The sequence below is a fragment of the Sciurus vulgaris genome (assembly GCF_902686455.1).
Source record: "Sciurus vulgaris genome assembly, chromosome: 8".
NCBI classification, from domain to species: Eukaryota; Metazoa; Chordata; class Mammalia; order Rodentia; family Sciuridae; genus Sciurus; species Sciurus vulgaris.
In genome coordinates, this window is record NC_136468.1 from 65,739,886 (window position 1) to 65,764,671 (window position 24,786).

The 24,786-nt window shown below is 35.4% G+C and overlaps 1 protein-coding gene across 1 annotated transcript; it reads left to right on the plus strand.

The window, feature by feature from the left end:
- The first annotated feature begins 1,111 nt into the window (after window positions 1–1,111).
- On the plus strand, window positions 1,112–17,617 carry PSMC2 (proteasome 26S subunit, ATPase 2). Its single transcript, XM_079150248.1, has 12 exons — window positions 1,112–1,263; window positions 4,992–5,029; window positions 5,448–5,529; window positions 6,206–6,305; window positions 10,831–10,962; window positions 11,581–11,653; window positions 12,352–12,447; window positions 13,595–13,759; window positions 14,899–14,986; window positions 16,729–16,931; window positions 17,023–17,119; window positions 17,206–17,617. The coding sequence occupies exons 1-12, from the start codon at window positions 1,194–1,196 to the stop codon at window positions 17,361–17,363; spliced, it is 1,302 nt and encodes a 433-aa protein (XP_079006374.1). The 5' UTR covers window positions 1,112–1,193; the 3' UTR covers window positions 17,364–17,617.
- The last annotated feature ends 7,169 nt before the right edge of the window (window positions 17,618–24,786 follow it).

Below are 24,786 nucleotides of genomic sequence, written 5' to 3' on the forward strand. Positions count from 1 at the left end.
TATTTTTTTCCCAGTAGTTCTACTTGTATAAATAAAAAATAAAAGTGCAGTAACCAGTATCGACAATGCTTAGTACTGTTGTGTGTACACTTCTGATGCATTTCGGTTTACCTTAGTAATAACGATAGCAGCTAGCATTTATCATGCTAGTATTCATTTACCTGCATATCTCTTTTAATAATCATTCGGAGAAGAAAACACCCTCTAGTGTTATTCTATTTAAAGGTCAGCAATATTTTTATCCTGTCCTAACAGAATGAAATTTTACTTCAAGATATTTCCAATAACAGGACTCTGGGGATTTTGTTTTACGTATAGTAAAAGTGAATAGTATTTCTACTATAAGCTTCCTTCTAGGACTGAGGTCAAAAAAGCCAAGACGCGCAAAAAAAAAAAAAAAAAAAAAAAAAAAAAAAAAAAAAAAAATCAACTTTTCCAGAGCTATAAGCCCATTCTACATTCCCACCAACCGTATACGAGGTTTCACCCCCTCCACATCCTCGCCAAACTTACGTTTTTTAAAAAATTATTTTATAGTAACCATCTTAATGAGTTTGAGGTGGTTTCAGTTTGCCTGTCCTTAACAGCGTTGTTGAACACCTTTTCACATAGTCGGTCATTTGTATATCTTCTTAGAAATGTATACCTAAGTTCTTTGCCTGCCTTTCTTCCTTTCTTTTTCTTTGCCCATCTTAAAAATCAGGTTGTTCTATGGTTGAGTTGAGGAATTCTTTGTATAGTTTGGATATTAATTCCGTTTGAGAAGAATATTGCCTTTGTTCTGTTTATAGATCTATCCATCACTTGTGCCAGAGAGTTTACACTGTTATTTGGTGGAAATTAAAATTCAGAAATTAAAAAAAATTAACGCAAACTGGCCAGACTAACTCAGAATTTAAACTCATCATCTGAGCTAGGATTGGTCCTGGAATTTATTGCTACGGGATCTCATGACACTAGAGACTTTGAGGGGCCAGAGTAGACCATCGTTTTCTTCTAACAAGTACTCTTTCCTCCAGCCACGACCTGGGCTCTAATGTGTTTCTTTACAGGGCACTCATCATCTCGCAGGTGTAAATTGGCACCAGGAGCCGGTTCTACTTCCGGTGGGGAAGGGAAAGGGAAGGCACCACCGGAAGCGGAGAAGATGCTGTGTAATCACTAAGGAAATAAGGCACTAGCATCTCCTAAAAATGCCGGATTACCTCGGTGCAGATCAGCGGAAAACCAAAGAGGACGAGAAGGACGACAAGCCCATCCGAGGTCAGTTGACATAGGCATGAGCACGGAGCTGGGTGGGACCACCTTTGACACTGGAGAGGAGTTAGATTCGCGTGCCGACATGGTGTTCTGTTCTTTTTTGACCCCGTAATTTAGTCTGGGGCGGCAATCCCGGGCCTGCCTTCTCGCTCCCCCTCCTCCCGTTCCAAGTTCTGTATTCATATTCTGCTGGTCGATTTTTTTTTTCTCGAATTTTTAATGAATTCTCAACTCCCAAGTATTGAAGAAGTTACGCACTCTGCAGGGGCCTAACGGGCCTTCAGAAATTTCCCTGCCTGGCGCTGTTTTGGTTACTTTATCCTGTTTCTTGATCGCCATCCACCCAACCCCTCCGACCGCCCGCGAAGTGTGACAGTTTGGTGCTATAACTGTGTGGCCAGAATCCTGAGACATAATTGCCTTTAAAAATAACAACTTATTTGGATAATATATTCACAAATTTCAAAATTCGAGTGTTAGGAAAGACATTTTGAAGTCTCCCATCTTTTGCCCTAGACACCTTCTCCTCGGAAGCAGCCATCGTTGACATTTTACGTATCTTTCTAGACGTTTTCTGTACAAATGCAAACAAGTCACATATTTTCTATTTTTTACACAAATATAGCATGCTGTACATACTTCAACATCGTGCTTTTTAAAAAAAATATAGCTTTAGAAATAATCTCATTGTAATACTGTTTGTCTCTGCCTCTGTATAGTATTCCATCTTATGGGTGTATGATAATATATTTAATAAAGCATTGATGACGTTTAGATTCCCCCTGGGCAGTCACCGTTATAAAGCACCTTGTTCGTATAGCTTACCACGTGAAGTGGTAGGGTAAATTCTACAAGTGGCGTTGTCATTTTGATAGTGCCAAATTACTCTTCATAGAGACTATGCCAGTTAACTTCTTTTTTTCACTCACAATGTGTGAGATACCCACCCACCCACCTCCATTTTTGGACACGGTTTCTCCCCAGTGGCCCCTTGTATTCTTGTGTTCTTTTATCGGTCCTTTTGAGCTATTTTTAAATGTTGTTGTGGTGTTTTGAAATGTTAACTTCAACTTGTCCTAGCACCCTTTATTCACCATTTACATCCTCCTCCCAAAGAAAAAGCATTTTCTCCCTGTCTTCATCCCACTCTCTACTCCTTAGTCTTGTACGGTTGAACACTTCAGAGATACTAAGTACCTAATAGAAAGCTTAATCACAGAAATTTACAATTTGATATGTATAGTGATCCATGTAATTCTCAGTATTTTGTTTTGTAAAATTGTTAATAAGTTTGGACATAGTTATGACTAATATGTATATAGAGATTCAAGTGTTTCTTCATCTCTATCTTATTTGATCTTTACAGAAACACTGAAGGTAAAATGGTGTTATCTCTGTTTTTCAGATGATGAGACTAATACGAAGAGATTTAACGATGTTTACAAAGTAATCTAGCAAATACATGACTTTTTTAGGTCTAGCTCCAGGTTGTTTCATTCTCAAACCCCTCGTTGTTCTGGCCTGCTGTTCTGATTGTGTGGCATCATTTTGAGTATTTTCAGCAATTGAGTTGATCATTGATCATCTCATTTCTGGCAATTTCTGTTATCACTGTGCTTTAACCACCTAAGGAGTTGATACTATTAGACTTTATTGTTAACAGAAGTTAATTAATTTCTAATATATTAAACTTACCATTTCTCTTCCCATCACAACTTTTTGCTCTTCAGTCTTTATTACCACTGAACCTTTTAACTTGACCTGTCTTTTGATCTGTTTCAATCTGGTAATCTTCTGCTTCCCTGTCAATTTCTGTTTATCTGTGGTATACTTAGTATCCCCTATTTTTGCTCATTGCATTTTTTTGCTCTCCCCTCTTTAATTCTGAAAGTCTCAGTGTTTCTTATCTTTCTCTGCTCATAGGCTGCAAACATTGTTCAAACAAGTCACAGAAATCTTATTGATTAATTTACTTCCCATTCAAGCTTTCAGATCTCAATTGGGACCTATTGCTATTGACTATTTTGTGAAATATGTATTAGCCTCCACTTTGTGGTTGTTTCAAGTCTTTTTCTCAAGTCTTCAGTTAGTCCCTGTCTTCCTGGGTGATGATTTTTTTCTCTCTGATGAGAAGGTTGAGAATGTACTGTTAACTGCAGTGTTATCTTCCATTTTTTGTTTTGGTCCTGCCTAAGAATGTGATGTCGTTTTCTGTCAAGCCTTAACCTTCGCATATCTGTTCCTGACCTTTCCCTTCCTTCTCTGGGACTTTGTTTCATCAGTTACCACCTCTTTTGCTGTTTACTTATGGAGCTTTTTCCTTTTGTTCCTGTGAATGTGCTAATATCCATTTTATCTTAAACATACACATGCAGTTGGGAAAATTAGTGGTTTGTGTGTGTATGTGTTTGTTTGCATGTTTGCAGTGCTGGGGATTCTGTCCTCACATGTTTTCTCTGAATTTTTGTTACTGATGATTTCATTCTCATCTTGGACTGCTACCTCTCAAATATAATTCCCTAATCAATCTTTTTTACTTCATACACTGGCACCTGAATTATAGAGCCAGATTACTCTGCCTTCTGGGTTGCTGCATTGGGATACACTGGTGTTAGGGAGTTCCTAAGATTATGTCCTCAGATTCAGTAAATAAATGGTCATTAGGAGGACTCAGAGGACTTAGCATACTATTGTCCTCATTACTCTGATTTATTACAGCAGAAGACTACAAAGCAAAATCAACAAAGACAGAAGGCAAATGAGACTTGGGTTAAGCCCAGGGATAAATTTTGAGGGTTTTTTTTTTCTTTTAGAGTTACACAGGTGCTCCTAATTTTCACAGTAACAAATTGTGACAATGTGTAAAATATTACCAACCAGGAAAATTTGTTAGATATTCATTGCCCAGTGTTTTTATTAGGGACTGTTCAAAAGTTCAAAACTGTTGAGTGATTTTCCTGGTACTGTTCCCACTAGAAGTTTCCAGAGTTGGGATTCAAACCCATCCAGCTGGTGGCTAAATTTCTTGAACTATATTGCATTGCCCCACCATCTCCATCCTGTGGTCTTCTGTATGAGAACTGAAATAGGAGGGCATTCTGTGCATGATCCCAAATGATTGCAAAAGCACATTTGGGAATTTACAAATAAATTTTAGTGACTAGACATATTCACTAATGCAGAATTGCCATTTAAAGAGGATTGACTATAAATCATCTGATATTTCTGATAACCACTGTTAACATTTAGATGAATACCAGTTAGGGCTACTCTTCATATTTGTTTTAAAGGATTTTCATATAATAACAAATTATATGCACATCTTGTTTTTTTAAACCTACCTGTTTTACTTAAAATGGTACTTCTTTTAGCTTTTTACTATACTAAGTTTTAATGACTGCATTGTATTTCATTGTAATAACATAGTGTAATTTACTCAACCAAGATCTTTAATAGAAAAAAAAGAGATCTTTAATGGTTGTTTTATATACCTACTACATAAAGTATATAAAATGTTAATCATGTATACTATGTAATCTATTATTATTATGAATTATTCATCTTCCCAATAATTAGGCAAAATTCCTTAAATCCAGGAATTATTTGATGGTTGTATTTATATCATCATAATTTTACTCAAGTTTTAGTACTTGAAACAATCTGAATTGAACAGAAATGTTCATCAGCTCTCAGTTCTCTTTGAATTTCATGTATTGTCTCTCTTCTTTTAGCTCTGGATGAGGGGGATATTGCCTTGCTGAAAACCTACGTAAGTTTCTTAAAATATCTGCGAAATGTGGATGTTTTATGTTAAAATAAAAAAAGTTTTAGTTTTGTCCTTCCAGACTTAGTTAGAGGAGAATGTCTGGCAGTTCACAGTAAATCTTCACCGAAAAGTTACCTATCTAAACCTGTCTAGACTAGATCAGAGCATTCAGCAATCTTGGCTGCTTATACATTGTTTTTATACTTTTTATAATTAAAGTGTGGTACTACATGGGAAAATATTTGAAAAAATGTACAGAAATATTTACTATATTTACTGTGTATGTATCTGAGTTAGATATGAGATGGAGAGTTTATTTTTATTATTTATTTGTTTGTTTATTTTGTGGTTCTGGGAATTGAATCTAGTGCTTCATTGTTGATATCTTGGTGTTCTAACTATACTGATCTTCATCACCCAGGGCCAGAGCACTTACTCTAGGCAGATCAAACAGGTTGAAGATGACATTCAACAACTTCTCAAGAAAATTAATGAGCTCACTGGTATGTATTCTTTTTAATCCCATTTCCTCTCTTTAAATGTAATGCATTAATCATAATAATTTAAATACAGATTTCACTTCTTCATGAATTACAGATTTTAAAGAAATTATTATTCTTCCTACCTGTTAAGAAATTGGACCTCACTTAATAGTCTCTTTCGCTGCTTTACAAGGCTTAATGCTTGTGCAATTAAAAAACATCATCATCCTCTAAGCAAGTGATGTTTCTATTGATCAAGGCCTAGTTTAGTAAACTCCAACAAACACATCAAATTTTTGAATGAAAACATTATTTCACATAGTATTGCTGAAGTAAGTGGATTATTGCCTGGTAGTGGAGACTTTTTTTGGGGGAACTTGAGCACTGAAGTTTTACATTATTTGACCTGCATGAAAGATGTCAAATATTTCATTAAAATTTTGGTTTTATAATTACTTTAGGGTTTGATTTTCAGCTGGGGTGATTTTGTCCCCCAGGCCTTTGACAATGTCTCAAAACCATCTTGATTCTTATGACTTAAGGGAAGGTATATTAGTGACATTTTAGTGGCTAGAGGCCAGGCAAGGGTAGTCCCACAACAGTGTTACAACATGCCAATAGTGCTGAGGTTGAAAAGCTTATTATTTTAGGGTAATGGATTACATTTTGGTGAATTTTATTGTCTTTCCTTCTGTAGGTATTAAAGAATCTGACACTGGCCTGGCCCCACCAGCACTCTGGGACTTGGCTGCAGATAAGCAAACTCTCCAGAGTGAACAGCCTTTACAGGTTGCAAGGTATACACAGTTTTCTGTGAAAATTTATTGTTATCTAGTATTTTCAAGCACTTTTTAGACTTTTAGGGTTAATGCAGTAGTTTATAGGGAATTTTTAAGAAAAAAAAATTTTTTTAGTTGTATATGGACACAAGGCCTTTATTTTTTATGTGGTGCTGAGGATTGAACCCAGTGCCTCACATGTGCTAGGCAAGAGCCCTACCACTTGAGCCACAACCCCAGCTCCTTTAAGGAATTTTTATTTCAAATTTTGTATATATAAAAACTTTCTACAAAAGTATTTGGAGGTAAAATTTTATGCCTTAAACAACTATTCCAAAACACATAGAGGCCTAATCAAGTAAAAGATTAAAATATTATAGAATGAGACAGAGCATATTATGAAAATTACCCTCCTCATTTTTGCTCTCCCATTGCCCCTTCCTTAAATGTAACTACTGAAAACAGTATGGTCCTCCTAATTCTCTGTGTATCTTTATGTATCAGCATGTAGAGAAACATCTGGAGGTTTTTTAGACAAAACTACATGGTTTAGAAATCTTCCATTGTCTTTAACATAGGTGTACTTCTTTAATTTTTTTTTAAAAGGGGAAAAAATCTGTTGACACAAGCTGTTTGTACTTTCTGATATACATAGTGCTATAATTAAATATTTCTCTGTATGTGCATACATTTCTATAGGCTAGATTACTGGAAATGATTATGGGGTCAAAGTCATTTACAATTTTGAAAATCTCTGAAACCAAGTGGTTTGAACAGTTGACACTCTTAGTAAGAACTTTTGAGTCAAGTGCTTGTTTGCCTGATAGATTTTTGCCAATTTGGGAGAAATTTTTTATTTTAATTTGCAGTACACTGATTACTACTGGTACTTCTTATTAAGCATCTCTATTACTTTGACGTGTTTTGCTCAATTGGGTTCTTTCTTGTTAGTTTTTAGAAGTATTTCATATGTTGTACATATTAATCTTAAATATGCTACATTTTTCAAAGTGTTTCATTTGACATTATGTTTTAAGGAAGAACAAAAATGGATGTTTGCATTGAATTCATTGTCTTCAACCACAGGTCCTTGGAGGTGTTTTGTTGTTTTTGTTTTTTTAATATGATGTGAGGTAGGATGCTAGCTTAACTTTTTTCTGACTAGATAGCTATTGTCTCAGTGCCATTTCTCTCAGATTTAAAAGGTCACCTGTATTATAATCTAAAGTCCAAATTTGTGTTTGCTTTTGAATTTTCATACATGAACGTTTGTTCCTGTACTCAGTCAATACTTTTAATTACTGTAGCTTTACAAAATACCAGAAGGGCATTTGTACTTCTCCTTCCCCAGTTGTTATTTCTCTAAATTCCAACTAGTATTCCTAACATGTTTTTTTGTTTTGTTTTGTTGTTTTGCAGTGCTTGGGATTGAATGCAGGGCCTTTCATGCTAGGCAAACATTCTGGCACTAAGCCAAACCCCTAATCCTCATGTTCTCCTTTTTGATATATAATTTTTAGAATTGAATTGTCACAATATTTTGAAATTTGATTAGGATTGCCCTTAATTCATATTTCGAGGTAGACTTTTCAAAATACCTTTTTTTAAACTCCTGAAATACGTCTCCTTTATATTTAAGACCTTTTAAGAAATTTTTGAAATTTTCTTTATATGGCTTTTACACACTTCTCTTGTTGATTGGTTTGTTGGTGGTGCTGGGGATCAAATCTAGAGCCTTGTGCATGCTAAGAATGAACTTTTGCACTTAGCTACACCCCCAGCCTTATACATTTATTGTAGTATTATTTCCAAGTATTTTATAGTTTTTAAATTGTTACTTTAACAGAATCTTTTAAAATTGTTTTTAATTGATTTTTTTTTTTTTTTTATTGATATGTAGGAAAGTTCTTTGTTTTCCTATGTTGGTCTTGTTATTTAATTTTAGTAGTGTTCCAGTTGGTTACTGTTGATTTTTAGGTAGAAGTGTGTCTTCCACAGATAGTCTAGGATTAGATTTTGATTCCAAAGTGAATTCAGTTTGGCGGATTTAAAAATTCAAGTAAATTTCTGAAGGCCTTACGAAGGGAGTTTTTGGTTTGTTTGTTTTAGTAAAGAAAGTAATAGTTATAGGAAACTTTGCATGTAGATTTTTTGGATACTTATTTAAAAGATATACCAGTTTTCCTCCCCCAAGAAACAAAATTCTGGGCCTTGTGCAAAACAAAGATTATTCTCAAGAAGTTCTCATTTGATTTTTAGTATTATACTTTTTGCTTAAAACTCTTGATAAAATGTATATATGTAAATTTTTTAGCTTGAAAATTTTTTATGACAGTCTTAATAGAATTCTCATACCATAAAGTTCATTCTTTCAAAGTGTATAACTCAGTGGTTTTGGTATATGCAGAAAGTTGTGTGTTGATCGGTTATCTAATTCCAGAATAAAATATTGTTATCACACCAAAAAATGCCCTTTTGCAGTCCTATTTTCCTCTCTCCCCAACCTCTGATAACTACTTATCTTTCTATTTCTATGAATTTGCCTATCCTGGGTATTTCATATAAATGGAATCATACAGTATGTAACCTTTTGTTTCTGGCTGCTTTTGCTTATCATGTTTTAAGGTTCATCCATGTGGCAGCATGGATCTAAACTTCATTTCTTTTTAAGGCCAAATAATACTCCAGTCTAATTTCTCTCTTCACTCTTATTCTCTTTTGGTGAAACATTGTTCTTATACTTCTTATTAATTCTTTAGGCATGACTTCCTTTAGTTCTTTGAAAATATTTGTGATCCTGATTTAAGGTTTTTGTTCAGTAAGACCAACATCTGAGCTCCCTGAGGGACAGTTTCTGTTGATTGCTTTGTTCACTGTACTTGGGCCATAATATCCCCTTTACTTTTGTGGAAATTGGGCATTTTAATATGTCAGCTTTGGAAGTTGGGTTTTCCCTTTCCCTAGTGTTTGTTATTGTTTGTTGTTGTTTCTCAGGTTTTTTGGTCAGTCTCTTGTTAGTTCAGCTGATGTTAAACAATTGTGACTGTTTTTGACAAATTCCCTACTAGTACAGCTGTTCACACTGAGCTCTGAGGAAGATCAGATAAAGACAAGTTCTGAGAATAAAGCTTCTCACTAGCCGCAGGGCAAGTCATATAGTTGACAGCTCTTTGGGGATTGAACTTTGGGGAACTCTCAATCCACTCTGACCTCTCCAGTAGCTAATTAGGTTGATGGTTATTCTGGTACCATGGTTGTGAGACTGTTGGCTTTCAAGTTAGGCTGCTCAACTAAGGGGAGGAAGGAGATATGGGCAGATTAAAATGCAGTAAGACTCACTTGTTCTTACTGGGATTCATTCATTTTTCTTGAATAAACACTCCTTGATTGCTGCAGTCCTTTAGCTAATTTCCAGAGTTCTGAAAATGTTGATTTTTGACTATTTTTTTGCCAGTTTTCTCATTGCATTTAAGGAGGAGGAGATTTTTGAAGGTTCTTATTCAGCCATTCTAGAAGTTGAAGTTCTTGTGTAATGTATATATTTTTAACTGTGGATTTAAAAATCCACCTCTGTGCTTATAGTGGTAGCAGAGTCTGTCAGAATCTGTAGTGAAATATATACATAATTCTTCCTTAGTAGACCTTGGCTGGGTGATAGAAAACAAAGTTCTGTTACACAATTATGCTGTAAGGACAAGCCTTCCTATTTTTATCTCTACCTATATCTATACTCCAGAGGCTACTTTGTATTCCTTCTGTATTTGTTGCTGTGGCTTATTTGAAGATTCCTTTTCCTTTTATTTATTTATTCAGTACTGGGGTTGAACCCAGGAGCACTCTGTCACTACTGAGTGACATCCTCAGCCCTTTTTATTTTTTAAGACAGGGTGTTGCTAAGTTGCCTAGGGTGACTTTGAATTGTGATCCTACTGCTTACATCTCCCAAGTCCCTGGGATTACAAGTGGGATTACAGTGATTACACTTGGCTATATAGCAGATCTCTAGTGTGAGTTGTTTTTTATTTTCTTCAGTAGACAGGTATTGTAGATGCCATGATGCACGTGGTCTAATAAATTCGCCTTCACTAAACTGCACATAAAGTCAATACATTTTAAATTAAAAATGGCAATAGCAATAAAAATGGATTTAAAGAATAAACGCAGGAAAAAATGAAAACACATTTATTATTGAATTTGATGTGAGACAATATGGCTATCTTCTTACAGGGAAAATAAAATGAAAGTCAAGATATAAAGGGGTATCCCTAATAATAAAATAGGGAAAAATCAAGAAATTTGATAAAGTATTTGGGTTTAATCTTCCAGGAGTACGTATGTATCATTTGGAAAGTTGATTGCTTGGCTATAGTTAGTGGATCCGTAGGCTAGAGCATAGAATGGGATCTTCAACAGTGGCCCAGTTTCTGAAGTTCTACTTTACACTTGCTCACTACTGTACTACATGTCCTGGAAAGAATCTAGTTACTTGAATTCATTATTAATGGTTTAGATTCCTTACTCTAATCAAGCTTTTTGCTTTTAGGTGTACAAAGATAATTAATGCTGATTCGGAGGACCCAAAATACATTATCAATGTGAAGCAGTTCGCCAAGTTTGTGGTAGACCTCAGCGATCAGGTGGCACCTACTGACATTGAAGAAGGGATGAGAGTTGGGTAAGATATCTGTATACAATAAATATGCTACTTTCATTGAAGACATCACATCACATTCACATCCTTGGCTTTGATGTGAATGAATAAACAGAGTGCCATGCAATACCAAGGGATAACCTAGTATTATATAGTACAGTTGAACATCTTTTTTTTTTTTTTCTGTCTACTCCCTAACTTCCCACCATTGTCCCTCCTTCCTACTCCTACTCTTACTATTTATGTGTAGTTTCAAATGTCATAAAGCAAGAACAGAATTTTTACAGTTGAATTTACTGCTCCATTTAAGGTGGGTAATATGGTATAGGTAGAGGAGGTACTTACTTGAGAACAGTTATAAGAATTGAGGTAATGTCTAGAATACATAATCCATTCAGTAAATTTTTTAAATCTCCCCTTCCTTCTTGGATCTAGGGTTTCATTGCATTTGTGTAGGTTGTTTGCCATGTCGGGCTGGTATTTTAGTGTCCTGTGTTTTAATGTTTGTCTTTGTATAACTTTAGGGACTCTTTAAGTTTCTCTTGCTTGCTTAAAGTATGGTTTTGAGGATTAAAGACTAAACATAAAAAACTGTTGAAAGCTTAAAGAATGTGTTAGTGAGTATGTTTTTTACCTCCTTAGTGTGGACAGAAATAAGTATCAAATCCACATTCCACTGCCTCCTAAGATTGACCCAACAGTTACCATGATGCAGGTAAGAAACTACGGGAGGGAAAAGAATTGGTTGGCATGGTTTCTAATACAATTGCATCTGTCCCTAAAAGTTTAAATATATGGGCATGTATCAAAATATTTTCCCTGATAAGTGGATAATGATATATAATGGGGGTGGGGGGTGGGGTGTGAGAGAAGAATGGAGGAACTTTAGATTACATAGAGGGAAACGAGAGGGAGGAGGGGGTGGGGGTATGAAAGATGGTGGAATGAGACAAACATCATACCCTGTGTACATGTATGATTACACAAATGGTATGAATCTACATCATGCACAACCATAGAAATGAAAATTTGCACATTTGTGTATGATGAATCAAAATTTGGTGTGTAAAAATAAAGAATAAAATAAAATGTCCCCGTTTGAAATGTAAAAATATATATATATATAAATAGTTAAAAAATTAATTTTGATCAACTATGCTGGAAAAAAAATTGCCAAAAATTTAAAAATAATTTTTCAGATAAGATAGTCCGTATCAACCTTTATTTTGCTTGTCTCATTTATTAATGTCATATAAGTAATCAGATAATTCAAGGACACTGGGCAGTGTACTCCATTTTTATTAAAATTCCTTTTATAATTCTGATTTTTATTTTATGATATTGAGTCTACTGTACTGGACTAGTTATTCAAAAAGTCAATAACTATTTTAAGCAACGTTATCTCTCTCAAAGGTGGAAGAAAAACCTGATGTCACTTATAGTGATGTTGGTGGTTGTAAGGAGCAGATTGAGAAATTGCGAGAAGTAGTTGAAACCCCACTACTTCATGTAAGTAATTCAGTATTTTTTTCACATTTTTGTGTAGAAAGATGTAATTATCTTTTGTGTATTGAGCACTAAAATTGCTCACATATTACATACGTGTTAAGGTTAATATTTTCCTGAATGAAAAGAGGGTGGGCAGGTGTGGGAGATTAGGTGGGAAGGTAAGTTTCAGAAGAGAATAAGCAAAAAGGAAAGAAAGACCTTCAGCCAGGCCGGTGGCACATACCTGTAATCCCAGCAACTTAGGAAGCTGAGGCAGGAGGATCGCAAGTTCAAAGCCAGCTTCAGCAACAGTAAGGTGCTAAGCAACTCAGTGAGACTCTGTCTCTAAATAAAACACAAAATGGGCTGGAGATGTGGCTCAGTGGTTGAGTGCCCCTGGGTTCAATCCCCAGTACCAAAAAAAAAAAAAAAAGAAAAAAAAAGAAAGACCTGCTACTTACCACCAAAGGGAATTGAGGTGGTACCTCTAGCACTAGGTTAAATTTATTACAGGTTTATATGTAAAAGAAACTAGGTGTACTTACTAAAGACATCAAGAGGAAAAAAGTTAAAGTTAAAAAGATCATGAAAAATTGGGTATTGAATACCAGATAATACTTATAATTCTTTAAAAATTAATTTTTTTAAACAAGGAAAATACTTCATTAGCAACTGGATAGAAAAAGCACCTTTAAAAACTATTCAGCCTCTGGGGCTGGGGTTGTGACTCAGTGGCATGGTGCTTGCTTAGCATGCCTGAGGCACTGGGTTCAATTCTCAGCACCACATATAAATAAATAAATTAAATAAAGGTCCACTGACAACTAAAAAAAACCAAAACAAACCATTCAGCCTGGGCTGAGGCTGTAGCTCGGTGGCAGAGTGCTTGCCTAGCATGTGTGAGGCATTGGGTTTAAACCTTAGCACCACATAAAAATGAAACAAATAAAATAAAGGCATGCCATCTATCTGCAACTACAAAAAAAAAATTAATTAAAAAAAAAACATTCAGCCTTATATGTTGATATTAGTCTATTTTACATCTTATAGGTAAAGTAATATTTCTTACTAGATCAAGTATATAAATTATGGGCCTAATATCAATGTAGGCAGTCTTATTTTTATTGTACAGAAATGGTAAATGTAAAAATTCTGTTTCTGTCAACAGCCAGAGAGGTTTGTTAACCTTGGCATTGAGCCTCCCAAGGGTGTGCTGCTGTTTGGTCCCCCAGGCACGGGCAAGACACTCTGTGCCAGGGCAGTTGCTAATAGGACTGATGCTTGCTTCATTCGAGTTATTGGATCCGAACTTGTACAGAAATACGTCGGTGAGGTAAAGTAAATTCATCAAAATCAAAGCATATATAGGTCTGTTGAGGATATATAAAGTATGAATGAAATTAAAATGGTAATACAGATTGAGGGATTGAGGCCTGAAATTTCTTGAGTGTGATTGTAATTGGTAATTTAGAAACTCAGAAGTCAGCAGTCACTGTGGTCATTTGGGAAAAGACAACCACTTATAATTTTACAAAGATGGTCAGGTGCAGTGGCACACTCCTATGAATCCCAGTGACTTAGGAGACTAAGGCAGAACAATCAGGAGTTCAAGGTCAACCTCAGCAAGTTAGCAACTTATTGAGACCTTGTTGCAGAATAAAAAATAAAGTGGGCTAGGGATGTGGCTCAATGGTTAAGCGCCCCTGGGTTCAATCCCCGGTACCAAAAAAAAAAAACAAGAGATTTGAAGGATGACGTTTTGTACAGATCTCGTTTGTGAGGTAAATGCCCCAGAAATGCTCAGTGAATGAAATATCATTTCAGGGACAGTGTTTTGTGGTCTAAAGAGAAAAAGAGAACATCAGTTGCACATATATATATATATGCATGGGTGTATATACATACATATCTATGGATATTTAGGCAGTATCTAGGACCATGAAATCTATTAATGATAAGTATACTTGAAATAAGAATTAGAAAAGAACCATACAGGTTGAGATATAATTTCATTTTCTTATCCATACTTAACAAATCAAATTTGATAATTAACAATTCCAAGTGATGGGGGGCAGGTGTTTTTATTTCCTTAAGCTAGTACTATTTAATAGAATCATGGAAATTAATATTGTTTTGAGGCTAATAAGATCAATTTGATGATATTAGTAACGAACTTCAATCTTTAAAGAAGATTTAGGTAGATTGGGGTTGTAGCTCATTGGTAGAGTGCTTGCCTAGCACATGTGAGGCACTGGGTTCCATCCTCAACAACACATAAAAATAAATAAATAAAGGTATTGTGTCCATCTACTAAAAAAGAAAAAAAAATTTTTTTTTCTTTAAAAAAAAAGGATTTAGGTAATGATGGTTTGAAAATACTCTTTAGTGAAATGTTTGAAGCGTAACTTTCTACTGTATGTTAAAATATTCAAAAATGAACTCTGAATTAATGAAATTAATTTTTCACTTTAGGGGGCTCGAATGGTTCGTGAACTTTTTGAAATGGCCAGAACAAAAAAAGCCTGCCTTATCTTCTTTGATGAAATTGATGCCATTGGAGGTATGAGTGGTATTTTATAGAACTTCTTTAGGATTAGATTTCATGAGAGCTCTCAAGTGATATGTATTAGAGTTCTATTTTGTTCATCTTGTGCAAAATTTCAATTCCAACTCCTTTATGAGCTCTGGGATATTGATATCACAAATCTACTGAACAGTAGGTCTAAACCATAAAGGAAAAAAGAAACACTATATAACACTGGCATTTTTCAAAGCCTTTATTTTTGTATCATATCATTGTTGTGACCTATATTTCTGCACTTGGATTAATAACTCCTAAATTGAGATGCATTGTTCCTTAATGTGATAAGAAAGCTCTTTTAATTGGTGGTGGTTTGTCTTAGTTTTTATAAAATAATGTTATTGTTAGCCTCATAGATTTGTTGAAATACAGTATTAGTCTAGGTTAACTTACTTTAACCTTCAAGCCTCAGTTTGCTCAAGTTATGAAAGAAATGATAATTCCTGTCTCATCTAATGGGTTTTTGAGAGGTTCGAATTAAATAATAAATGTGAGAGACTTTGAAAACACTGAACTCTTATATAGGCATTGACTATTGTTGTAGTCTTTGATACTCCTTAGTAGCTGGAGAAGTATCATATTTCCATGTAGTCAATTGTTATTCAATGAACTGAATAACAAAAATGACTTGAAAATAAACTATTTGGATAATAATATTAGGTAGCTAGAATCTTGGTTTTGGATTGCATGGGAATTGTTGGGTTTGGACATTGTGCCACTAATGTTTTCAAAAGCCATTACTTGGCTGCAGAGTAATGATGCAATGTTCCACTCTAAAATCATCTATAATAGTATCTTTGGAATAAGCCTTATGATGTCAGGGTACTTTGAGGCTCTGGTTTCCAAAGTGGATTGTGTAGAAAACAAATCTTTTAGGGTCTAGGAAGAAAACACTAGAACTTCCTTTTGTATTTTTAATCTCATTTTTTAAATGCCCATTTTTTGTGTTTTATTAGTGTATACATTAATAATAAGCATTTATATAACTTGTAAGTGAAAAAGTATATTTGCTGGCCGTTTCCCCCACCCCAATTTTTTGCTATTCTGGTTGAAATGAAAGACTGACATGAACCTAGAGTACTTTCATATATCCAATTCAGCTTCATAATAAGCCACTGTGGTTCCACTATATTATTTATTTAGACATTTTAATGTACAATTTTAAGAAATTTAAAATGGTATGATAGTTTCCTGCATATATTCAAACAATCATGGTAGTATTTCATGCCTTATTCAGGTATATATTGTATTAAACAACATAGGTGTTCAAGTGATTTATAAAACAATTCCTTAAAGAGCTTCAAAATACTGTAAAGGAGCCAGACATGATGGTGCAACCCTTTAATTCCAGCTACTCAGGCAGTGAGGCAAGAGGATCACAAGTTTGAGGAGACCCTCAGCAACTTAGTGAGACCCTATCTTAAATTAAAAAAAAAAAAAAAAAAAAAGGTACTAGTACTGGCAATGCAACTCTGTGATCAGTGCCCCTGGGTAATCCCCAGTACCTAAATTAATTAATCTTTAAAGAAGACTATGTTAACATAAATCTTTGGTAAATTCTTTTAAAAGCAGAGTTTCAGTTTCTGATTAGTTTTGTGTACCTGATTTGCTTCAAAGTGAGATGTGCATTTGTGCTAGAGGTGATTTGAGCTGAGATTAACAGTACCATCAAGTAGTGCTACTGTTGATGGACATGAAATATTTCTCTTTTGTTTTCTCAGGAGCTCGGTTTGATGATGGTGCTGGAGGTGACAATGAAGTGCAGAGAACAATGTTGGAATTGATCAATCAGCTAGATGGTTTTGATCCTCGAGGCAACATTAAAGTGCTGATGGCTACCAACAGACCTGATACTCTGGACCCAGCGCTGATGAGGCCAGGGAGATTGGATAGAAAGATTGAATTTAGCTTACCTGATTTAGAGGTAAGAAAATTGTTTCATTTTGAAAAAGGGATTCTTGAGTTTTTTCTTTCTGTGATCCCATTTTATTACTTGTCAATTCCTTTATTTTTAGGGTCGGACTCATATCTTTAAGATTCATGCTCGTTCAATGAGTGTTGAAAGAGATATCAGATTTGAATTGTTAGCACGACTGTGTCCTAATAGCACTGGTAAGAGAAAAGGTCTTGTTTATTTTGCCAGTCTGTCTATTTGGACTGCTTTAATTAAGTCTGTTTATTTTCTTTTTGTTTAACAGGTGCTGAGATTAGAAGTGTCTGCACAGAAGCTGGTATGTTTGCAATCCGAGCACGGCGAAAAATTGCTACTGAGAAGGATTTCTTGGAAGCTGTAAATAAGGTCATTAAGTCTTATGCCAAATTTAGTGCTACTCCCCGCTATATGACATACAACTGAGCCCCAAAGGCTTTCAATGAAAACTTCAGTTGGAATCCTAAGTTTATAAAAACTTAATAGCACCTCACAAAAAAAAAAAAATAAATAAATGGTTTCAAAACTGTGCTTTTTTTTCCAGATTTTTTTTCCCATAGTTTCAGTTGTGATGTGTAGGCAGAAAAGCTTGTTGCAATGTATGTTGACTTGTTTTTGATCCACTACCATTTAAAGAATTCACATCATATAAAGTACTTTCTTAGACACATATATTCTAGGCTTATGGTGACTGGGTGCTCTGTCATTGTATCCTCCCATCTCCCCAGTGAAGATCAAATGGGTCTTGAATTAATAGATGCAAAAACTTTTCCTACCTAATTTACTTGCAGTGGCAGGGCTGGGATTCAAATCTGTTAGCTCCTTTATTATGCTCCTATTTTGCTCTTCTGCCCTTCATTAAAATAGCTCATCTATGCATAGGACCACATGCATTGTGATAGTTTTCCTCCACTATGTTGAATAATTAACTTTTGGCCAAATGTTTTTTAAAGTGAAAAAAAAAAAATTGAAAAATATTTTGCGTTTTTGTTTGGCTGATTTTAAATGATTGAAGAACTGGTGATTTTAATTAACAGTGAAGTGGAATCAGGTAAAGCAAAAATTAAAATGTACACATAACTAATTTAGAAAATCCAGAGTTGATTTTATATAGATAAGTGATTATTTTCAATTTATAAATTTGTGGCTTAAAATTTTGGTAAACTTCTATAGTGAGGTATTTTTTTTTTTTTTTTTTTTATTGTAAACAAATGGGATACATGTTGTTTCTCTGCTTGTACATGGCACAAAGGCATACCATTTGTGTAATCATAAATTTACAGAGTAATGTTGTTTGATTCATTCTGTTATTTTTTCCCTTCCCCCACCCCTCCCACCCCTCTTTACCCTCTATACAGTCCTTCCTTCCTCCATACTTGCCCCCCTCCCTAACCCTAACTCTAACCCTAACACTAACCCTTCCCTCCCCCCCATTATGTGTCATCCTCCACTTATTAGCGATATCATTCGTCCCTTGGCTTTTTGAGATTGGCTTATCTCACTTAGCATGATATTCTCCAATTTCATCCACTTGCCTGCAAATGCCATAATTTTATCATTCTTTATGGCTGAGTAATATTCCATTGTATATATATACCACATTTTCTTTATCCACTCATCAATTGAAGGGCATCTAGGTTGGTTCCACAGTCTGGCTATTGTGAATTGAGCAGCTATGAACATTGATGTGGCTGTATCTCTGTAGTATGCTGATTTTAAGTCCTTTGGGTATAGGCCAAGGAGTGGGATAGCTGGGTCAAATGGAGGGTCCATTCCGAGTTTTCTAAGGAATCTCCACACTGCTTTCCAGAGTGGCTGCACTAATTTGCAGCCCCACCAGCAATGTAAGAGTGTACCTTACTCCCCACATCCTCGCCAACACCTGTTGTTGCTTGTATTCTTGATAATCGCCATTCTAATTGGGGTGAGATGGAATCTTAGGGTAGTTTTGATTTGCATTTCTCTTATTACTAGAGATGTTGAACATTTTTCCATATGTTTGTTGATTGCCTGTAGATCTTCTTCTGTGAAGTGTCTATTCATTTCCTTAGCCCATTTGTTGATTGGGTTATTTGTATTCTTCGTGTAGAGTTTTTTGAGTTCTTTATAGATTCTGGAGATTAGTGCTCTATCTGAAGTATGATTGGCAAAGATATTCTCCCACTCTGTAGGCTCTTTCTTCGCATTGCTGATAGTTTCCTTTGCTGAGAGAAAGCTTTTTAGTTTGAATCTATCCCAGTGGTTGATTCTAGCTTTTATTTCTTGTGCTATGGGAGTCCTGTTAAGGAAGTCTGATCCTAGACCAACAAGTTGAAGATTTGGACCTACTTTTTCTTCTATAATCTGCAGGGTCTCTGGTCTGATTCCGAGGTCCTTAATCCATTTTGAGTTTAGTTTCGTGCATGGTGAGAGATATGGGTTTAGTTTCATTCTGTTGCATATGGATTTCCAATTCTCCCAGCACCATTTGTTGAAGAGGCTATCTTTTCTCCATTGCATATTTTTGGCACCTTTGTCTAGTATGAGAAAATTGTATTTATTTGGGTTTGTGTCCGTGTCCTCTATTCTGTACCATTGATCTACCTTTCTATTTTGGTACCAGTACCATGCCGTTTTTGTTACTATTGCTTTGTAGTAGAGTTGAAGATCTGGTATTGCAATACCCCCTGTTTCGCTCTTCCTGCTAAGGATTGCTTTAGCTATTCTGGGTTTCTTATTCTTCCAGATGAATTTCATGATTGCTTGCTCTATTTCTGTAAGGTACGTCATTGGGATTTTAATTGGAATTGCATTGAATTTGTATAGCACTTTAGGTAGTATGGCCATTTTGACAATATTAATTCTGCCTATCCAAGAACATGGAAGATCTTTCCATCTTCTAAGGTGTTCTTTAATTTCTTTCTTTAGTGTTGTATAGTTCTCATTGTAGAGGTCTTTCACCTCTTTTGTGAGATTGATTCCCAAGTATTTTATTTTTTTCGAGGCTATAGTGAATGGGGTAGTTTTCCTAATTTCTCTTTCTGAAGATTCATCACTTATGTATAAAAATGCGTTGGATTTATGGGCATTGATCTTGTAACCTGCTACTTTACTGAATTCACTTATGAGTTCTAAGAGTTTTCTGGTGGAATTTCCAGGTTCCTCTAAATATATAATCATGTCATCAGCGAACAGGGATAGTTTGAGTTCTTCTTTCCAATTCGTATCCCTTTAATTTCTTTGGTTTGTCTAATTGCTCTGGCCAGAGTCTCAAGAACGATGTTGAATAGAAGTGGTGAAAGAGGGCATCCCTGCCTTGTTCCAGTTTTTAGGGGGAATGCTTTCAGTTTTTCACCATTTAGAATGATATTAGCCATGGGCTTAGCATAGATGGCCTTTACAATGTTAAGGAATGTTCCCACTATCCCTATTTTTTCTAGTGTTTTGAGCATGAAGGGGTGCTGTATTTTATCAAATGCTTTTTCTGCATCTATTGAAATAATCATGTGATTCTTGACTTTAAGTCTATTAATATGGTGAATGACATTGATTGATTTCCTGATGTTGAACCAACCTTGCATACCTGGGATGAAGCCCACTTGATCATGGTGCACTATCTTTTTAATATGTTTTTGTATGCGATTTGCTAAAATTTTGTTGAGAATTTTTGCGTCGATGTTCATTAAGGATATTGGTCTGAAATTTTCTTTCCTTGATGAGTCTCTGTCTGGTTTAGGTATCAGTGTGATATTGGCTTCATAGAATGAGTTTGGGAGGGTTCCCTCCTCTTCTATTTTATGGAATACTTTGAGAAGTATTGGAATGAGCTCTTCCTTAAAGGTTTTGTAGAACTCGGCTGAGAACCCATCTGGTCCCGGACTTTTCTTTGTTGGAAGGCTTTTGATGACTTCTTCTATTTCAGTACTTGAAATTGGTCTATTTAAATTGTTTATGTCCTCCTGGTTCAGTTTAGGCAATTCATATGTCTCTAGAAACCTGTTGATGTCTTCGAAATTTTCTATTTTGTTGGAGTATAGATTTTCAAAATAGCTTCTAATTATGTTTTGTATTTCAATCCTGTCTGTTGTGATATTTCCTTGTTCATTCCGAATTTTAGTGATTTGGGTTTTCTCTCGTCTTCTCTTTGTTAGTGTGGCTAAAGGTTTATCAATTTTGTTTATTTTTTCGAAGAACCAACTATTTATTTTGTCAATTTTTTGTATTGTTCTTTTGTTTCAATTTCATTGATTTCGGCTCTGAGTTTAACTATTTCCTGTCTTCTACTACTTTTGGTGTTGGTCTGTTCTTCTTTTTCTAGGGCTTTGAGCTGTAGTGTTAGGTCGTTTATTTGTTGAGTTTTACTTCTTTTATTAAATGCGCTCCATGAAATAAATTTCCCTCTAAGTACTGCTTTCATAGTGTCCCAGAGATTTTGATATGATGTTTCTTTGTTCTCATTTACCTCTAAGAATTTTTTAATTTCCTTCCTAATATCTTCTGTTATCCATTCATCATATAATAGCATATTGTTTAATCTCCAGATGTTGGAATAGTTTCTGTGTTTTACTCTTTCATTTATTTCTAACTTCAATCCATTATGATCTGATAGAATACATGCTAGTGTCTCTATCTTCTTGTATTTGCTAACATTAGCTTTGTGGTATAATACATGGTCTATTTTAGAGAAGGATCCATGTGCTGCTGAGAAGAAAGTGTATTCGCTCTTGGTTGGATGGTATATTCTATAAATGTCCGTTAAGTCTAAATTATTGATTGTGTTATTGAGATCTATGGTTTCTTTGTTCAATTTTTGTCTGGAAGATCTGTCCAGTGGTGAGAGAGGCGTGTTAAAATCACCTAGTATTATTGTGTTATGGTCTATTTGGTTTCTGAAATTGAGAAGGATTTGTTTGACATACATGGATGAGCCACTGTTTGGGGCATAGATGTTTATGATTGTTATATCTTGCTGATTTATGCTTCCCTTAAGCAGTATGAAATGACCTTCTTTATCCCTTCTGACTAACTTTGGCTTGAAGTCCACACTATCGGAAATGAGGATGGATACTCCAGCTTTTTTGCTGAGTCCATGCGCATGGTATGTTTTTCCCCATCCTTTCACCTTTAGTCTATGGGTATCTTTTTCTATGAGGTGAGTCTCTTGCAGGCAACATATTGTTGGATCTTTCTTTTTAATCCAATCTGCCAGTCTATGTCTTTTGATTGATGAATTCAGGCCATTAACATTCAGGGTTATTATAGAGATATGATTTGGTTTCCCGGTCATTTGGTTCATTTTTTAAATTCTATTTATTTATTTCTTTGACACAACTTGTTTCCTCCTTTATTTGACAATTCCTTTAGGATAATTCCTCCCTTTGCTGATTTGCTGCTTTGTTTTTCATCTCTTCCTCATGGAATATTTTGCTGAGAATGTTTTGTAATGCTGGCTTTCTTTTTGTAAATTCTTTTAGCTTTTGTTTATCATGGAAGGATTTTATTTCATCGTCAAATTTGAAGGTAAGTTTTGCTGGGTATAAGATTCTTGGTTGGCATCCATTTTCTTTCAGGGCTTGAAAAATGTTGTTCCAGGCCCTTCTAGCTTTTAGGGTCTGGATTGAAAAGTCTGCTGATATCCGTATTGGTTTCCCCCTGAATGTAATTTGGTTCTTTTCTCTCACAGCTTTTAAAATTCTGTCTTTATTTTGTATGTTAGGTATTTTCATTATAATGTGCCTTGGTGTGGGTCTGTTGTAATTTTGTGTATTTGGAGTCCTATAAGCCTCTTGAACTTGATTTTCCATTTCCTTCTTCAGATTTGGGAAATTTTCTGATATTATTTCATTGAATAAATTGTTCATTCCTTTGGCTTGTTTCTCTAGGCCTTCCTCAATCCCAGTAATTCTTAAATTTGGCCTTTTCATGATATTCCATAGTTCTTGTAGATTCTGTTCATGATTTCTTACCATCTTCTCTGTTTGTTCAACTTTGCTTTCAAGGTTAAATATTTTGTCTTCAATGTCTGAGGTTCTGTCTTCCAGGTGTTCTATCCTATTGGATATGCTTTCTATGGCGTTCTTAATTTGGTTTATTGTTTCTTTCATGTCAAGGATTTCTGTTTGGTTTTTTTTTCAATATCTCTAACTCTTTATTGAAATGATCTTTTGCTTCCTGTATTTGCTCTTTTAACTGTCGATTGGTGCGATCATTCAATGCTTGCATTTGCTCTTTCATCTCATCGTTTGCTTCTCTGATCATTTTAATTATGTACATTCTGAACTCCTTTTCTGTCATTTCTTCTGCCATGCTGTCATTGGGTTTTATTGATGTAACATCTAGATTTGTTTGCAGCATTTTCTTTCCTTGTTTTCTCATATTGTTCAGGTATCAGTTGACCGCTGAGATATTGCAGATTTCCTCTATTGACTTACAATGTCCCTGAAGATTTCTATATATATCCCCCCCTAGCCTTCAGTAGGCTGAAGTCTTGGAGGATGTTGATAATGCGGAGCTCCACAAGGAAGCTGCCTCTCTAGGAGTGGTGGCCTTCAGGAGGGGTATAATCCCTGCTAGTGGGCAGAGGTGCCTCCACTTGTTGACCAATGGTCATCCAAAGGGGACCTAGGCTGCGGGCTGAGGCAAGGCCTGTTTGGGCCTGAGTCTCTAGTTTTACCGTCCTTGTGGGGAAACCTCACCCGGCAGGGAAGACTCACCCGGTGGGGAGGTCTCGCTGGTCAGTTCCCTCCTAGAGGTTCCCCTCAATTACAGCTACCGCCTGGGCTGGGCTGCCTTCCTCTGCAAAGTTCTCAGGGGCCCGGCCCTACCTCCTGGGCCTGGGAGCCTCACCTTTCGCAGATCCAGAGTACTTTCGACACTTTCTTTTCCAAGAAACTGAAGAATCTTGTGATTTCTGTCTCATTGGATATTGAAGATCTAGAAAGTAACTTCTTAAAATCCATTCATGCACATTGGAAAGACTTTGTGGAGCCCTGTTTCAGTAGACTTTGTGTAGACCATTCTTCTTTTTAAGTGCGTGAGAAAATGAATATTGGTTCAAATCTTTCCCATTCTCTACCGGGGTTCACATTCAGACCTAAGGGAGGTTGACTGACAGGAAGCTGGAATGATGTTAAATGTGCCAGAAAAAAAGAAGTTAAGAAGCTGTCCACCTTCTCCCTTTCCAGCATTTCTCATCCCTATAGTGAGGTATTTTAAAAATAAAGGTTGCATTAGAATTCCCAGTAGATCTCTTTAGAATTACTTTTTGTGCAACTATCACCAAATCCCCTATTCTATCAATAGTTACCCATAGTCCCCCAAGTACTGAGAGCAAAACACAATAATGAATGTTTTTATTGAATTTCAGTAGCCATAAATAAATTGCAAAATAGAGCTGGATAAATGTTTAAGTCACAGAGAAAAGTTGATAGCATAGAAACTGCTTGTTATATTGAAATGTTTAAATTTATGATAGTTTTAAAATAGAAAAGTTAAAGTCCTTCATTCATAAAATCCATCTGATAGTCTTTCTTCCTTGATTTTTGATCAGAAAAATTTCTAACCCTGTCCTAGTCTTTCTTGAGGTATACAATAGAACAAACCATTTCCAGGTTATGCTTACAATAAAATGTACTCAAGTAAATAATGGAGATGCATGTTTTTGAATGGTTTGATTAAATAAGTTATTAAGAATTTAGAACACTCTGCTCTGTCCCCTTTTTCATATAGCCACATACTCATGTACACCAAGGCAACATTGTACACATAGGCCTAACATTGATAAAAACTAAATAATCTTGACATTTTTTTAGGAACATGAAAAGTTCACGTGACTGCATTAAATACCCAAAAATTACTTGAGAAAAGTTAT

What these genes read in the sequence shown, in the direction of transcription:
- PSMC2 (XM_079150248.1), top strand. Translation starts at nt 1,194, where the DNA reads ATGCCGGATTACCTCGGTGCAGATCAGCGGAAAACCAAAGAGGACGAG. An exon ending in GAAGAAGGGATGAGAGTTGG is followed by an intron (nt 10,963 to 11,580) that starts GTAAGATATCTG and finishes TTACCTCCTTAG; the next exon opens with TGTGGACAGAAATAAGTATC. An exon ending in TTGAAACCCCACTACTTCAT is followed by an intron (nt 12,448 to 13,594) that starts GTAAGTAATTCA and finishes TTCTGTCAACAG; the next exon opens with CCAGAGAGGTTTGTTAACCT.